The 16,304-nt window shown below is 42.4% G+C and overlaps 1 protein-coding gene across 3 annotated transcripts in view; it reads left to right on the top strand.

The window, feature by feature from the left end:
- CPAMD8 (C3 and PZP like alpha-2-macroglobulin domain containing 8) overlaps positions 1–16,267 on the top strand; it is a 57,384-nt gene extending 41,117 nt beyond the window's left edge. For all 3 annotated transcript variants that reach the window (XM_072845539.1, XM_072845537.1, XM_072845540.1), the window contains 7 exons: positions 4,621–4,695; positions 5,422–5,527; positions 5,617–5,727; positions 6,411–6,623; positions 7,090–7,164; positions 12,270–12,438; positions 12,756–16,267. In XM_072845539.1, coding sequence (XP_072701640.1) covers positions 4,621–4,695; positions 5,422–5,527; positions 5,617–5,727; positions 6,411–6,623; positions 7,090–7,164; positions 12,270–12,438; position 12,756 — 750 coding nt within the window. In that variant the 3' untranslated portion in view covers positions 12,757–16,267. The remainder of the gene's footprint in view (positions 1–4,620; positions 4,696–5,421; positions 5,528–5,616; positions 5,728–6,410; positions 6,624–7,089; positions 7,165–12,269; positions 12,439–12,755) is intronic.
- The last annotated feature ends 37 nt before the right edge of the window (positions 16,268–16,304 follow it).

Genomic DNA, 16,304 nt, shown 5'->3' with positions numbered 1-16,304 from the left:
TTCTCTAGGATTTCACTTGATTTGGCTAATTTATAATATAAACACCATTGTATTTTCTTGGAGAAAATGAGACCAATATGTTCCTCTTCAGGGGCTTACAATCCATGTCAAAATCTGCTGTCAGATAGTCTCCTGGGCTGTCATTGAAGCCAGGGAAACTTGTGTATTAGTCCCTGAGAAGAGAACTGCATCCTTTCAGTATTAGGGAGCTGTGCTGGAATACTTTTATACAGAGATGTGTGTTGATCAGATATGAAATTATTCCTGTAAAGAGAAACATCAAAATTATTTTATATCTGTTCACTAGTTGCATGTTGAGAATTCTGTTTTCAAATGGATGCATGTAAAATGTATGAATTTTTATTTGCCTGTTGACGTTTGGGTGTGATATTCTTTCTCACATGCAACAAATGGTGCAACAAACCGAATATGGCTTTTCAGATGAGGCAAGACCACTAACTAGTAGGAGGTCTCCAGTATCCCTGTGGTAAGAGAAAGGAGGAAAATTAGGTGAGGGGGCCTGTAGTGGGTTTGGTTACTATTTTATCTCCTCCTGCTGAATTTGTTAGAATGACAGTGGTTTGTACTGCTTTCAAAGAAGTTCTCTTTCACAGTAATTTACGTAAATAATGGCAGAAAAAATACGGATGGAAACCTGGCTTAGGCCCACAGAACTCAAAATGGGACAGGAGGAGAACAACAGGATATCTTTATGGTGTGAAACCCATGGAATGTTTTATCAGCAGAGGAAAAGGAGGAGTAAAGGGAGGGAAAGAGTTGAAACAAAGAGTGCAAAGGGGTTTTCATTACAGAAGAACAGAAGATTTGTTAGGTTAGGTAACAAATCCCTGTACTCCTTATTTTTCCTGAAACAAGCTAAGAAGAAATTACAGAAATAGGAGCTCCCATTGTCCAGCCTGTACTCTCCTTTACTGGTTTCAGCAGGGGACAGAGTTAAGAGTTTCTAGGCTGAGAGTCCTGAGAAAGTCGCATAAGCTCATGTGTTACAAGGGACTGCATAGGTTCTGTCATTTCAGTCCCTGAACGTTTTCTCCTTTTTGCCAAGGCAGCTGTGCTCAGTATGAGGCTTGTTTACATGGCTGGGCCAAGGTGCCCAGATAAAGACTTGTAAACAGACATGCTTATTTTGTATTTATTTACTACTAAAAGGCTGCTACACGCAGCCATCTGCTCCTGTGCTGATAGTTTACACTGACCTGTGTTCAGGGCACATTGTACGTGTTCTAAGTAGAGGAAACACTGAAGACAATTGTGAATATATGATTGACATTAGGATATACACTCTGCAAGGAAACTCTGGTTCTGGTTCCCCAATGAACTAGCTGTATAAAGTTTCAAAATGCTTTTGTTTGCAGTACCTCTTATTCTCTCTTGTCTTCTAGTGTGTTGCCATAATCCCGGCGCTCTGTGACACCAGCCTGCCTCTGATGTTTGGTTTCTCATTGGCTTCAGAGATTCTTCTGTCACGTTCAGTGCCATCTTGCTGGTTCCTCAGCACTGCTAGTTCCTTGAGCAGGTGCTGGTCAGCATTCCTAAATCAGAAACAAACACTGGGCATGTGGAAACTAGAGCAGAGAAACGGGGAGATTTACTCACACTGCTTGTGTCAGATGCATCAATGTCTGGGAAGCATCATGTGTCAGCTTCATACCCTTCCTCTGTTCTTTCATATCCCCATACCTGGCCTGGATGGAAGCAGTCAGAGGGTAAAAGCAAGCTGCCCTGCTACTGGACAAGAGTTATTTTCTCAATGCTGAATGAGCTCTCCAGCACATGAGGCTATTTCTAGCGCTAAGCAGATGTGGTGGTTGTGCTTTCGCTTGTGGCATCTTCCCACCTGTCTGAATCTCATGTTCCTGCCTCTATGGGTAGAGAAGCAACAGAGTCCCAGCGTAGCCCCATCTGTTAGGGTGTCTGGGCATAGAATAGCAGGTGATGTGTTTTCCTTTCTCCCCCTGTCTTAACGGGAAAGGAGCCAATTCTTAACTGGGAAGGCTGAGTTCCTGCAGCACAGAGCTGCTCCGAGGTAAGTCCTCGCAAATCTCAGAAGGATGTCAGGTACTTCATGCAGTGCGTACTTCTTCAGTGCTTGTCAGATACAAAAGAGCTGATTGAAAACCCACCATTTTGAAAGTTCTTTGGGCAAAAGACTGTGTAATTGGTGCCTGCATTTGGAGAGAGGATTCTGCACTTGGGGTTCAGTACTGGGCAGTCCATTTCCATAACCAGAACAGAAGTACTTCCTTTGAGCAGTAGGAGATTTTGCTAAATTGGGAAGGATATTGCATCTTCAAGGGGGAATGTTCCCCTTGAAGAGCTGAATTCCATCTTTCTTATTGCAGAAACCCTTTGCACCTGTAAAAATGAAATGTAGGGACAAAGCTCAAGCATATATATAGGTAGGCAGTGAATATGCAGATACAAGCCCTATGATTTATTTGTGGCTATCAATGTGTATCCAAATCATGCTGACAAAAATGAAATTCTTCCACTGAAGACCCAGAACTAGATCTGTCTTGTATTTTGGACACCACCCTCAGCAGAGCCCTGTCACTCCCACTGCTGCATTTTCTTGTTACCCTAGCCATTTCCCTCTCCTCCTGGTGAGGAGGGGCAGGGCTGTAAATCAGATTTCCTTGTTTGTTGTTTGCCCTCACAAGGGAGCACTGTGCGCAGAGCGGACCCATGTGCAGCTCCGGGGCAGTGATGGTTAATGAATGCTCTGTTGCACGTTGAGGGCAGCCCCCCTGGCTGTGCAGCCACAAATCCTTCTAATAATGCTGGGTGTCGACAAGGTCAGGAGGTCACCCCAGGCTGGTATATATCAAGCTTCACCAGAAAAATGCAACTTTAGCTGAGCTGAGCATTTCCCAGTGGCGCCAGCCTCTCCAAGCCCTCATAAAAGGACTGTCTGCAGCCATCTACTGCTGAGTAATAACAGCCACCATCAGGCCCCTAAAATTATAAGGACAAATTAAATTGGCCCTTTCCATATTGTGTAGGACTTAAACACATGTTCCTTTGCTTGTTACAGTAATAGCAGGAAGCTGTGTGCAGGGTTTTACAACTAGAAGCACTATGCTGAAGAAATTCACAGTTAAAGCTGTTGGTAGCAGGTTTGGGCAAATTTCAGTAGAAATGCTTTTTGCTTCATGTCATTCTTTCTAATACATAATAATAATAATAATAATGCTTTGTTCTCCTTTCCACAGAGTTTTCATTCTAAGATCTCAAAATAACTTAGGAACATTTAAAAACAAAAAAAAGCCAAGGAAATATTGTCTCTATGTCACAAATGTCTGACAGAGAGGTTGAAGTAATATGACATTTTGGAGAACAGAATTAAAGTATCTGCTCTGGCCCTTACTCCACTCTCCAAACTGCGATTAAAACACAAGAGTCCTTTTCCACAGACCATCATCCTCCCCAGCTTCTGGATTAAATGTTTTTCACATGATAGATGTGTTCTGAATACAATTTATCAAAACAGTAATGATTGATCATGTACATACAGCATGGCAGCCATTATAATATTGAGGTGTTAGTATTCCAAATATGGAAAATCATAGGAGTAACTCTTCTGGAAATTTTAAAATAAAACTTTGTAGAATTATATCAGATGGTAGCATTTCTATTTGGGTGGTGATTCATTATTCTGTACCAGGGAGATAGTTACTAGATTCTTTGAGGTGGTGCAGTAATTCCATAAACAAGGGCTTTTGCACTTTCCTCTGAAGACTGTGGTCATGATGTACATACAGACCTGCAGTCAGCATGAGATGAGCTAGAGCATTTGTACAAGTGGCTAGGGTAGATTAGGGGCAGTAGCACCCCAGACGTGGGAAGTACTCTTAGATTGTGTTCCGATACTCCTTAGGTATGCAGATTGTCCCAATAAATAAAAAGCGTAAGAAGAGGTAGTCTGTAGGCCTGACTGGTACAATGCAAATTACAAATCCCTGGGCCTCAGAGGGAGAGAAGGTGAGTAGCAGAGGCGTGGCCTGACCCCATTCGTCAAAAGGGAGGATGCCTACGGCTCTTTCAAATGGCTGCTCTTTTCAAATATAAGGATTAATTTTCCTGGCAGAAGAATGTATTGGATTTTTCAGCTGGTGGGAGAAGCGGACCTTTAATACCTGGTGCGATCCAGCAGCATAATTCCCTGGTGGTCTGAAGGAGTGTAAATAAGAGACTTTATCAAGTGTTTTGGGGTCTCTGAGGTCTTGCTTGAGCCTTGGTACTGAAAACAATCTGGGAGCTATTCAATTAGATTATGGATTATATGTCAGGCATAGTCTGAGGGAGATGAATGCACCAGGGACCAGGAAGAACCCTCAGCATTGTGCACCTTGCAAGCATTCCTCATCAGGTCACAGAGAAGAACACAGATCGCTTTCTCCTCAGTTGTATGACAGCAACTGCAATCCTCTTTGCATTTCCCCTCTCTTACTGAAACATACTTTTCCAGCAGAAGAAATCCCTGGGTTTTAGTGTCTGATCAGTTTTCCAAGAAGTCTAAAATCTTTCTTATTTCTCTAATTTCAACCTGTTTTCTGTAAAATGAGATGAAACTAAACCTGTTGATTTTTTTTTTCCCAGTTATTGATGAACAAGCAAATTGGATTAAAAAGATATGAAGTGGATGGAAGAAAAGTCCTTTTTTATTTTGATGAGGTAATGACTTTGTTTCTTATAATTACATTGCTTTTCAAAGAAAGGCAAATGACCAGTGGATCAGGCATAGGTACAGTGTATTGATGTCAGTGGTCCCTCACAGATGAGGGTTACCATGCAGCTTTAACTGGCCAGTTGCTTGAGTCTCTTTTGAGGCAGGTAGGTCTTGTGGTTTTGGTTGGAAACCAAAGCATAATAGAGGCAGGTGATTAGCTTCAGCCCATATAGAATTTCTGAGCGGGTATCACTTAGTTTTTGCCTCAAAATAATCTCACCTTCAGGTACAACTAGCATTGCTAAAAGAACAGAGTAAAAATGCAGTCTAATTTAGATCTCACAGCACATACTTGGGAGTGGAAGATGAGATCTCTCTTGGCTTGGTCATCAGCAGTAAATTGTTAGCTAGTTGCATTAGCAAGCTGGCTGATGATGGGAATGGTGTTAGGTAAACCAGAGAATACAGCTTGAGTTTCAGGTTTGACTTTCTCACATTGTTGTATGGCAAGTACATGCTTTAAAGGCCAGCAAACTATCACGGATTTTAATTCATCCTGTTTGGCTTTTATTCGCTATCTTTGTCTCTATACCTAGTGTTGGAGGTGTCTTCATTCTCCCCAAGTGTCCAGCACAGTGTGTTACATTAGGGGCACATGCTATGTTTATTTGTCTCTCTTCACTTAAAGTGCAGTTTTTGTTACAATGAGTCTTTTACATAATTTCATACAGATTCCTAGTCAGTGCATGACCTGTGTAAAGTTTCAAGCTTTCAGAGAGCATATAGTTGGGAAAACAGCTCCTGTTCCTATCAAAGTGTATGATTACTATGAGCCAGGTATGTGCCTGTTTTTCTTTCATTTTTGCCAGCATTAGAGCTCTAGGCATAAGGCTCAGTTGTGATTTCTCATTCTTGCTGGCTTGCAGCTTTTGAAGCAACTCGTTTCTACAACGTGAGTGAAAACAGTCCCTTGGCTCGGGAGCTCTGTGATGGACCAACATGCAATGAGGTGGAAAGCTCAGCTAGCCAGTGGGTTGGTAAGTTACACCAAAGCCAAGCAAATTTTTTGGAAAATGGAGCCCACAGACATACTTTCCAGGAGTTCAGAACTCAAAATTATATTTAGAAAAATGCTCTATTTCACTATCTATGTTAGTGGAAGTTCTACAAAGGTTTGTGGGATAGCAGTATTAAACTTATGACAGCCAAACAGACGAATGTAGTCTGCTCTTCAGTCACCAAAGTGACTATTATTTGCTTCAGAGGCAAGATATAATGTATAATTTTGGAAGAACCTGCACAAGGTGAGATGTGTTAATAGACATAAAGGTAAAAACTCTTTAAAATGCAATTTGGTTTTCTTTCTCTAAAATATCTTGCAATAGAGTTCCACAATTAACTGTAGGAAGATTGAACAATTTCATGCATCAGTGAAAGAAATAACTTTCCCCAGAAACTATACGTTTCTTTCTGTCCTCTATGTCATACAAAATAGTTGCTTTATCCTATATCTGGAATCTGCTGCAATATGGTTCTTTCAGAAAGACAGCTTTATTCCCAGAGCCTTTTATTCTACCAAGTATGTAAAATCCTATGAGAAGTCTCAGGGAATTCAACATGAAAACTTACATCAGAGAAAGAGAAGAAAATTGCCCCTCCATCTTCCCCTTCCCCATGCTATGCAAAAATATTGCTTTGGATGTTTTTGTTTACTTTTCAGGCTTTGTTCACTCTGGACCATGCAATAACGTTTTTGGCTGCTTGGAGGATGAGTACTTTGAGCAGTGCATGTGTTCACGAGACTGTGGCTATGATGGGGAGCCTGTATGTGGATCAGATGGACAGATTTACCCGAACCATTGCCAGATGGAAGTAGCATCGTGCAGGAATAATACAAGGATAGAACAGATGCCCATGTCTCAATGTTCTGCCTGTAGGTTTCATTCAGTTCCCTTTTCTGTTACGATCTAGTTGCAGAACACTACAAACCCTTGTCTGAGCAAATGATAATTACATACATGTGGTAGGGAAAAGAGGAGAATTCAAAACCTCCTATGTATTATTTTGCTACTCATACTACAGGGGATTAAGTTATAAGACCAGCTGCCTTTCCTGCTTAGCTCAGAATAACTGGTTTTCTGTTCCTGTGAATACATGTTTTACCAATCAGAATGAACTTCAGAGAAAATTAGTGATACTGCTTTATCTGAAGTGAATAATCTAGATAAAAATTACATCCATTAAATGTAATGTTCTTTGGAGATTCTGCATGGGCTTTCAAGATGTGCAGTGTAGTGGCTCAGTGAATTGAGTATGCCACCTCTGGAAATGCAAACATTTTCTAGAGATTCATTAACAAATTTTATGGTCAATGCATCTATTTTTCTTTTTATTTACAGCCAAGAATTTGCCAGAAGAAAGGGAGACACACTCCCACACAGCTGAGCAACCCAGTGTTCAACAAACTCCAGCAGGTAATATCAAAACCTTTGCATTTATCCAAGGCCTTTTTCTTTAGCAAGGTTAAAGCTTATCCTGTCACTGCATAAAAGTATATATGGCTCCTAAGCACGTTTAAGTAAAGATGCTGAATTTCTTCATCTTTTAGAAAAGACAGAACATACAGAAATCGGAAAAAATGAAGAGGTCAAGGAAACTTAGGGTGATAACTATTCAGCAACAGACTAGCTCTTCTAGTCTTTTTCCTTTCAGGAAATCTTGCATGATACCTGCTCTATTCAGTGCACATGCAAGATCTAGATAATTGTTCGTAGGAGTGGGCAAGTGCCCCTTCTATTTTCTCAGCCTTGTTATGTTTGAACAACACACACTCTGTGATCTTTCCTTCAATATTAAGCTGGAAAGATCCCATTTAAAACCAGGCTGATGTAATGTGTTTCAGCTAACAACTGAACAGGACATGACAACAGACCAAACCATTGCAAGAACTAGAATCCAGGTGGATTAACTTTGTCTCTAGCAGTTCTGTGCAAAAATTGAGCTGGCAGTCTTGATTCTGTCAGAGCTGCTGTTTGGAACAAAGGGCCTTAGTGAGCAAAAATGTTAAGGTCAGTAGATGGAGTAGCCAGGAATTTGGCTGCTCATTTTATTTGGTGCTTATATTCATACACTTTTTTCCAAGACTCATGTCGAACTTGCTCATGGCTCACAATAAATCTCACCAAGAAGCAGTGGAGGGTCAATAGAATAGTTTGTTTCATGCTGTTTCTAGTAAATAAACTGGACTAGATTTTTCCTGGCTGCTTTCCACTCATTAATTTTCCCCTGGCCTCTTACTCTCCTGACAAATCGGTAAAACAAGAGTTTTCAAGAGAAGACTCTGTGCCTTCTCATGTCCTTCTTGTGCAGCAGAGTTCAGACTAGCATGTGTCCAACATGAGACACCATCCTGTTCTTTGCCCTTCCTCTGCTCTACAAAAGTTGATGGACAGTTTTCTTATTAAGGTGTAAAAGCATGGTGAATATTCCATTATGACTATTTCTATAGGTCATTCAATCTTCCAGTCTTTAATGTCTCTCCTGTTTTCCCTCTCTTTGTTTCTGGACTTAGTGTGAATATATACGTACAAGATTGCTATCTGTTAGAATAACTGAGATGAATGCTTGTTGCTTTTTATCCTGTGCAAATGCTACCTGCTCAGCATGGAAACTCTGTTTCCAATCTGAACCCTTTAAAGCAGCATTCCCAAACTGCTCTGTAGGGCACTGCTGGTATGCAAGGCCATACTAAGTGTTTTGCTGCTGGTCTACAAAATGGGACTGCAATTACATTATTTTCAAATAAAAATTTGATAGTAAAAATATGGTTACATGGGGAAAAAATTGTGGAACTTGATGGTAGTCCAGAATCCAAAAATTTTCAGAACAGTGTTTCTGAAATAATCTGCATTAAAGTATCTGTCTAAGAAAAATAACCCTTTGGTTTCTGTTCTAAACAGACAAAAGCAATGTTGGCTCAGTAGGCTGTCAGTAAGAGCAAAAGTGGAAATTCTGATTTTTTTTGTGTGTGTGTGTGGCATTTTTATACAGGTGTTAGATTAACAAACCTGTATGCTGTAAGGATATGCTTGTCAAAGCACAAGCATTTAGAGCTGGCTTTGTTCTAGGATCTGTGAGCATTCAAGTTGAGAGTCTCCTGGAAGGCAGATACTCTTCTGAACTGAGCTGTCTGAGCAGCCATGGCAGAGTGAGCATTCAAAAACAAAACTGACTAAATCCTGCATCAGGAAAAGCGCCCAGCATGTGATTTTCATTAATCCTCTGGGCTCCTCTCAGGTCAACCACACGGTACATGAATCAAAGTTTAACAAATGAATGAATCCCTCCTTATACACGGGTTTCATTTGGACTCACTGGTTTGTTAGCACTGAAGCATGTGATTGGTTTAAGTCGGCTCAGGTGCTCTGGGTTTCTAGTGAAAGTTTTGACGAGCCATGTCTAAATCTGCGATTTCCTAAAAGGATGCAAAACTCCAGGAGCCAAATCAAGCTTAGGGCAGGTTGGTGAAACTGCCTCAGTGTGTTAATCTTCAGGAAATACCATTTTCTTGGAGAACCTCGTGGTGTTTATATTGTCTGCAGTCCTTCTGTATTTGCCATATGACTTGTGCAGGCTCAGCTTGGTTTGATTGATGCTTTCATTGTTAGCTCTTGTCTATGTTACCCCAGCAATGGAAACAATGAGAGCCAGCTTCCTTCCAGCAAACAGTGGGGAACTTCATAATGTGTTCGGGCTCGCTCTGGCAAACACAGACTTGCAGTGTAGTTCCATATACACCAGTGAGTTTGCTAGAATAAACAACAGCTTTTGAGTTACACTATTCAACATAAGCAGTTGTATATAGATGGTCCTGAAAAATCAGATGCAGTGCTTCTTGCAGCACCTAGCTATTGTCAAAGCATTTTAAAATGCCTTATGAAAGTCTGCAGCAGATGTTGCAGCAAGTGAGGCAGAATGGCTGAGGTTTGATCTTAAAACTGTAGCCTTATTTTTGTGCAGATGGGTAGATCCTCTTCATGTCTTTAGAAATAGTCTCTTGAGAGGGAAGTGTGCAGGGTGGCAGGACTCAACTGAAACAACTCACGTCTGAATCCCCTTCCTCAGCTGTTCTTTCTCACAGGTGAATTATTGAGACTCAGAGGGATGGAACAGGTTTTTACATGAGTAGCATGGACCCACCTCTGCCTCTAAGCATCAAAGCTCTGCTAGTACGCTTTCACAGACTGTTCCAGGCATACTTGTTTGGACTGAAAGCTCCTGGAGCAGGATTTTAGTTGCTAACTGGAGTATCAGCATCTCGAGTGCCTGTCTGTCTGTGGCTTTCCTAACATCATTGTCACACTAGGCTACAAAAATATGGGTGGATTTCAGAGCCTCAGGGATCCTCAGGAGCTCTGATACCATCTCTCTGATGAAGTGGTGCTTTAATTGCTTCCATAGATCATTAACGCTCTTCTGAAATTGCCTAAATCTTCTCTGCTGAAAGTGCTAAATGTATAGCTGCTGATGTTGGAAGACAATATGTTGATATCACAGTAATGTTGTGAATGTACATGTATTTGATGGAAAAGGAATATCAAAGTGTGGTGCAGCAGTAGTCCATGGTATCAGCGCTGCCGTGGTGTTGCGTTTTGCACCGCTCTGAGCAGGCAGCTCACCCAGCTTCCTGCTGTCTGACCCCCCGGCCTTCCCCCCGAGCTGGAGCCATGTTATTTGTACCGTTCTGCTCTAGCAGTTTGAAGGGGCAGTAGCTGGAAGAAAATTCTAGGTGGAATTATGATACTTTTATCTGGTGGTGGTGTTACTTTTTTTTTTTTTAATTAAATGCCATCACCCATCCCTAGGCTCCTAACAGGAACATCAGAGTAAACTCTGCTTCCAGGTGGAGTCATCTCACAACACTCCCTGGCAGGCGCATTATTCATAGGACCGCTGTTCTTTTAGGATTTATTGAACTGGCAATGGGCCATTTTTCCTTTCACCCCATTGGTGTTCAGCAAACATTGGCTTAGGCACAAACATTTGGAGATGGGGGAGTGGTTTGTATGCAGCAGGAAATGTCGGCCTTTCATCTTTGCTTTGACTCCAATGTTGCATTCCTGGGAAGAGTGAGGTCTGTGATGTTAATTCTGTCCCTGGTGGACAGCAATCATCCATTCATAGAACGAGCTCATGATCTGGCAGGTTCTCACATGGAGAAGGCCAAGAAGAAGTGAACACAGAGACTGACTCTGCTTTCAGGCAAGCGTTCCCTCGCCTAGGGCTGAGCCTGTTGCTGGGAGGATGTGGGAGGCAACAGGGAAGAGCCTTCAGATATTTTATTTCTAGAGAACAAACATTTTCAAAGGCCTTGATGAGTGTTCTCCTTAAATAAAGCCAACTTCACAGAGGGGTTGGGGGAAGGAGGGGGACTTTTCCTTCTTACAACTATGTTTCAGTGATTGCTTTGGTTTGGATTAGAGCAGTGTATACGGAAAGCAAACAGGAAAGATGGACAGCTGAGCTGGCTTGAGGAACAGTTTGGAAAATGAGGACCTATTGATATTCCTAGAAGTTTTATCTTGCGGTCTTACCCTCTGGCCGGTGAGCAATCACCCACCACAGAGAGGCACAGCCTGTTTTGAGTGGGATATGTACTGTGTGCGTGACCTGCCAATGTCTTAGTAAAACTGGAGTGAATGCAAGGAGGATGAATATCTGTTTCCACCTGTGATGTGTCTCTGCCTATCTTAAATGATGGAAGTTTCTCAGTGGTATGTGGCTGTGCTGAAGCAGATGTATCTCAGCGACTGCTAGTTCAGGCTGAGGGAGAAGCGAATGGCTTTGATGTAGGCTCCTGGCCTATTGTGCCAAAATCTTCATTCTGGTTGGGCTGAAAAGAAATCTAGCTGCTTAAACTGATCTTTCTCCTGATGTGCACCAAGTAAACTGCTCTAACACAGTCTGCCCTTTAGCGTCGTAACTGACTTTTATAAAATGGTGCTTAAAAGAACGCACACATTACACGTCTTCGTATGGATTGGTCTCTCCTTAACTGAGGTACTTGGCCTGGACCTAGTCAAAGGAGAGACATGTATTTTCAGGGTGCAGAGTAACTCATCTGTGACATCTGGTGTTCCCAAAGATTTCTCTTACTCTCATCTTACTGTATAGAGGTCTTGGTGTGAACTGGTTCCTAACTTAAGCACCTCAGTTAATGCCTGAAATTAGATACTTTAAAATGAAACTTTGAGATTTTTTCCAATTACGTGGGCCTTTTTTTTTTTCTTATGATTTCTTTCATTTTTTCCAGTGCCCAAGTCTCAGACTGGGAAATTGAGAATTCTGATTTACAGCAGCTTTTCTCCTTGCATGCGAATCTAAGCATGCACGTGCAGGTCCATCGACATGTGTAGCCTCCTTTACTCATGTAAGGTGCTCATTTGGCCCCTGATTTGCCTCCCTGATTAACATCCCTTTCCTTTTATGTCATTCTCCTTCTCCGTGATGCAATATATGATGCTGAAATGCAGTTTCTTTGGCTAAAGTACAACTTGAGACTCTATGGTTCCCTTTCCAGCAGAGGAAGGCCCTCCGCTACAGACAGATCTGTCATACTACTCCTATGAATATGACCCAGACCCCTATGCGTCGGAAGCTGATGTTTTTGAGATTGTGGCAGAACTGACAACAGCAAGCACGTTAAAAGAAATGGACAAGATTCAGGAAGTAGTGACCACAGTAGAATGGTGAGCTGGAGAGCGGGGGATCATAAATCTGGTTTGAGAGTCAACATATAATGTACTAACTCATGTGTTGGGTCAAATGTATTCAGTTCCTCAAAAGGGGCATTCTTAAAACTGACTTGCTAACCTCCCTAGCCAGGAGTCACCAGGAACAAGATCTTCCTAGGGCAGCATGTAAAAGTCTTTGTGACCTGAATGTCTCCATCCCTAGCAGAATAAAAAGTGACCTTCTAAGCTTTTCTCTGCCCAGCCCCAGTGATGTTTCACAAAGATATGTAATGGGAAAGTGACTTTTCTTCATTATGTTCTCTTTTCAACAGAAATATATAATTTAAATAAAGAGAAGAGGCTCAGAATCAACTCCTGTATGAGTTTGTTCCTACAGACGACCTGCTGCAGAACAGAAACCGAATGATGACTACTTCCTGATGCACTCAGAACTGTAGGCTTTGCTGCCCCATGGGGGGGGAATCTGGAGCGCTAAGGGGGACACTCAGCGTTATTTTTCTGTCAATCTTCCTGCCTTTTGTGCATCCTCTTTGGATTACTTCCAAGGTTGGGAAACCAATATACTGTGTCCTCTAGGTGAGAAAAATAGGGGCTCGAATTCAAACCTACAGACCATTTCAAAGTGTTTTCTCTACTATCAGGATACTGCAAATGCCATTTCCTAGCTCCATTTAGAAGCTAAGTCCAGGCCTTGTGCTTAGCTGAACTGCTGTTTGAGGAAAGATGGCTGAGAAGTTTTCTCTCAAATTATAGTAATAAAAATCAGTGTGTTTTGCTAATTATGACATAGCAAGAGGCTAATCATCTTCCTCAGCCCATAAGTCTACTGCACCCACAACAATGGCCCACAAGAGAAAAACTTCCCTAGTGGCTCCATGTTCAGGAAAGTTGTTGGGAGGTACATTTGACAAGAGAAAACTGAAATCCAGTGTCAGGGCTGAAAGGCTTGACTGTCCACCATGTGGCTGCAGGCTTCAGGTGGGGAGTTTGCCAGCCATAGCAGTGACAAGGATTAGGTGGGTGAGCCCTCTTCATGTTGCACTATGTGCTGATAAGGGCTGCTTGCAGCCTTCTCAGCCCCTTTCCTCCTTGTAACCCTGGCATGAAAATAAAGCTGACCCAAGGCGCAGTCCTTTTAAATGCTTGCCTGACTTCACCAATCGCTTTTATTCTGGTCCCACTAGGATCCCCATACAATGGTTGTTCTGGATATGGTAATCTGTGCATAGGCCCTGGGTCTGCTGGCCAGTACCAATCACTGGTGTCACAGAGGCTGGACTCCCTTAGACTGACCTGCCCCAAGCAATGTGGTAAAACTAAAAACAAAAGCCTTGTGTTTCCAAAAGTGCAGGAGCCAAGATTTTTTGGTTTCCCTTCCTGCCTGGAGCAGCATTGTTCTCTTTGGAGGAGTTACATGCAATTGCCTGTTGCAAAATAGTGTTAATATTTTATCTTCCCACTTCTATTGTTACCAGGACCCAGAGTGGCGTGGAAACTCCTTTTGAGGGTGTTTATTGGTGAATGGAAACAGGAAAAAGCCCAGCTCCATTCATTTTTAGGGCTTGTTTACACGGGAACCATGACAAGAATATATCCCAGTATAGACATTCCATTCCAGAATAAAGGCAATTTTATTCCAGAAAAATGTCCACATGGGGACAAAACAGGAGGTATCCCAGAAGTTGGGCATATGTACTTTCCAGTCCTTTTTGTCTGGGGCCAGATATTTGCAGAATGTAGTTGACATGATGAAGGTCTGAGTCTTGAAGTTCCCAGAAATTTCAGAACTGCTTTGTTGGCAAGTCTCCAAGCCTTCCTTCATAGCTGCTCTGAGCTCTCCTCACAGGATCTCGACGTGGCTGCTGCCCGTATGTACCCACTGCTTCTCAACAGAGGTTTTTGCCATGTCTCTTCAGTGTGCATGAACAGACCATGTCCTCACTGTGTCTGCACAGCACAGCAGAAGCACTGGCGGCTGCATTCCTGTCTGGCAGGTAAATAAATGCCTTTAAACTAAATTCCATCTCCTGTAAGCAACTGGCCTGGCAGACACTGGCTATTGTGTACACACACAGGACTGAGTCAATATTTATCCCCTGGGTAAATAACAGACCTAGTGTGAGCTGCAACAAGAGGTTTGGTTTTGTTTTTTTCTCTTCTAAATATCAAAGCTGCACAATACAAACCCTGCTGTTTGCTGGTTCCAGCCTCAGCTGTTTAATGCTTTGAGTCTGGGAGAATGAGACATTTAGTCACCCTGATAATGTCTGTGTGACTAGCTTCCCACAGAAGAAGGGACCTGTTCTGGACTCTTCAGCCTCCTATCCTCTGTCCCTTTCTGGCTTTAGTTTCCTTGTCTCGTCCATTGTATGCTTTTGGATAGATATTTGAAGTCATTTTATATTGCTTGGTCCTCTCATAGATCCTTGAGCAGTCAGACAGCATCACCACTGGGGACAAGGAGATGAAAGTAGGGCATTTCAGCCAAGGATTAAACCTGACTTTTTTCACTTTCCTCGGGCTCTGGTACATGTAATGTACTAATTCAAGGTTCAGACATCTCCCCATTGCTGCCAGCTAAATAATTCCTCCTGGTGGTGCCAGCCCATCAATCATGGCCTTGTTCTGTGGGGTCTCTGTGTGCCAGTGCACTCACCTGTTTGAGGCAGAGGAGTCTTGCTTCTGTTTTACAACTAGAATAAAAGCCAGAGAGACCTGGACCCTCAGAAGGCAAAGTCAGAGCAGCCTTAGCGTCCTTAAACAGAGACAGTTGGAACAGGACAGTGTGTGTGAGGTAACGTGCCAGGGTTCCTGGGTCCTGGAGCCTGACTTAACCTTGAGTGCTTCTTCACAGCTTTGGCACTTTCAGGGAAATCACTAGTCCATCGGCTCTTGGCAACCTCCACCTCCCCCCAGCCTTGCCACACCAAAGTAGCTCCTTTCTGTAGTTAAAAAAAAGTAATTTTATTTAAGGAATTGAATAAAGGAACCTGCAATTACACAGTTGTGGTTGCCTTTTCTCCCCTATCACAGGAGTAAAGGAGCAGGTCTCTGCCCTCTTCTCCACCCCAGCTGATGGTCCCTCTGTCCATAGCTTTCCCCTGTCCTAGACTCATTGTTCATGTTTCTTGTCATCATCATTAATTCTTATCTAGGAAAAAAAAAATCCTAGATTATTTTTCCTCCATTCTTCAAAATCCTACTTGGAATACAGAAACTCTTTAGGACTAGGTCCATGAGAACCACTGGACACAGCATAGCCTTAGCAGACTCAACGGTGTTCGTGGGCTTTGGCCCAGTTCTGGCTCTGAAGCTTATCAGTCACACTCCCATTCCTGAGAACTCAAGGACATGTCAGCCCTGACAACTCAGGCTCCAACTTTGTGAAGACCAGCCAATCATAGTTTGGAGAGAAGGGATTGATTTTTTTTCACCAAGGAAGAGACCAACTTGGTGGTGGAAAGCCAGCAAGGATGGCAGACCTGCTGCTTTGGGCTTTGAATTGTTTCTGGCTTAGAGACGTTTGCCCCCCTCTGTCAGAGAGATGCTTCTCCTTTCCTTTCTCTGATGGTCCCTCATTGCTAAAGGAGAAAAGTGCCAGTGGGTTTGTAAGACACAGAGATTCCTACTTACATTGTTATGTTACTGAATCGCTGCTGCAGTGCTAGTTATCAGTGATTTTCGCTTGCAATCCTTTCAATGAAATTAATATTTATATATTTGTTACTGTACATTATGCAGAGTAATCATTACCATGGTATTTATTTTAGAGCAATAGTTCCCTTGTTCTTTCTTGTCCAAGTGTTTTGGTCTTGCCTCTTTTCCCCCCTTCTTAATCAGCCTCAGAAGAAAACAAATAC

This window comes from Ciconia boyciana, chromosome 24 (assembly GCF_034638445.1).
Source record: "Ciconia boyciana chromosome 24, ASM3463844v1, whole genome shotgun sequence".
Taxonomy (NCBI): domain Eukaryota; kingdom Metazoa; phylum Chordata; class Aves; order Ciconiiformes; family Ciconiidae; genus Ciconia; species Ciconia boyciana.
The sequence above is the reverse complement of the archived record's forward strand: the minus strand, read 5'-3'. Positions and strand labels throughout refer to the sequence as shown.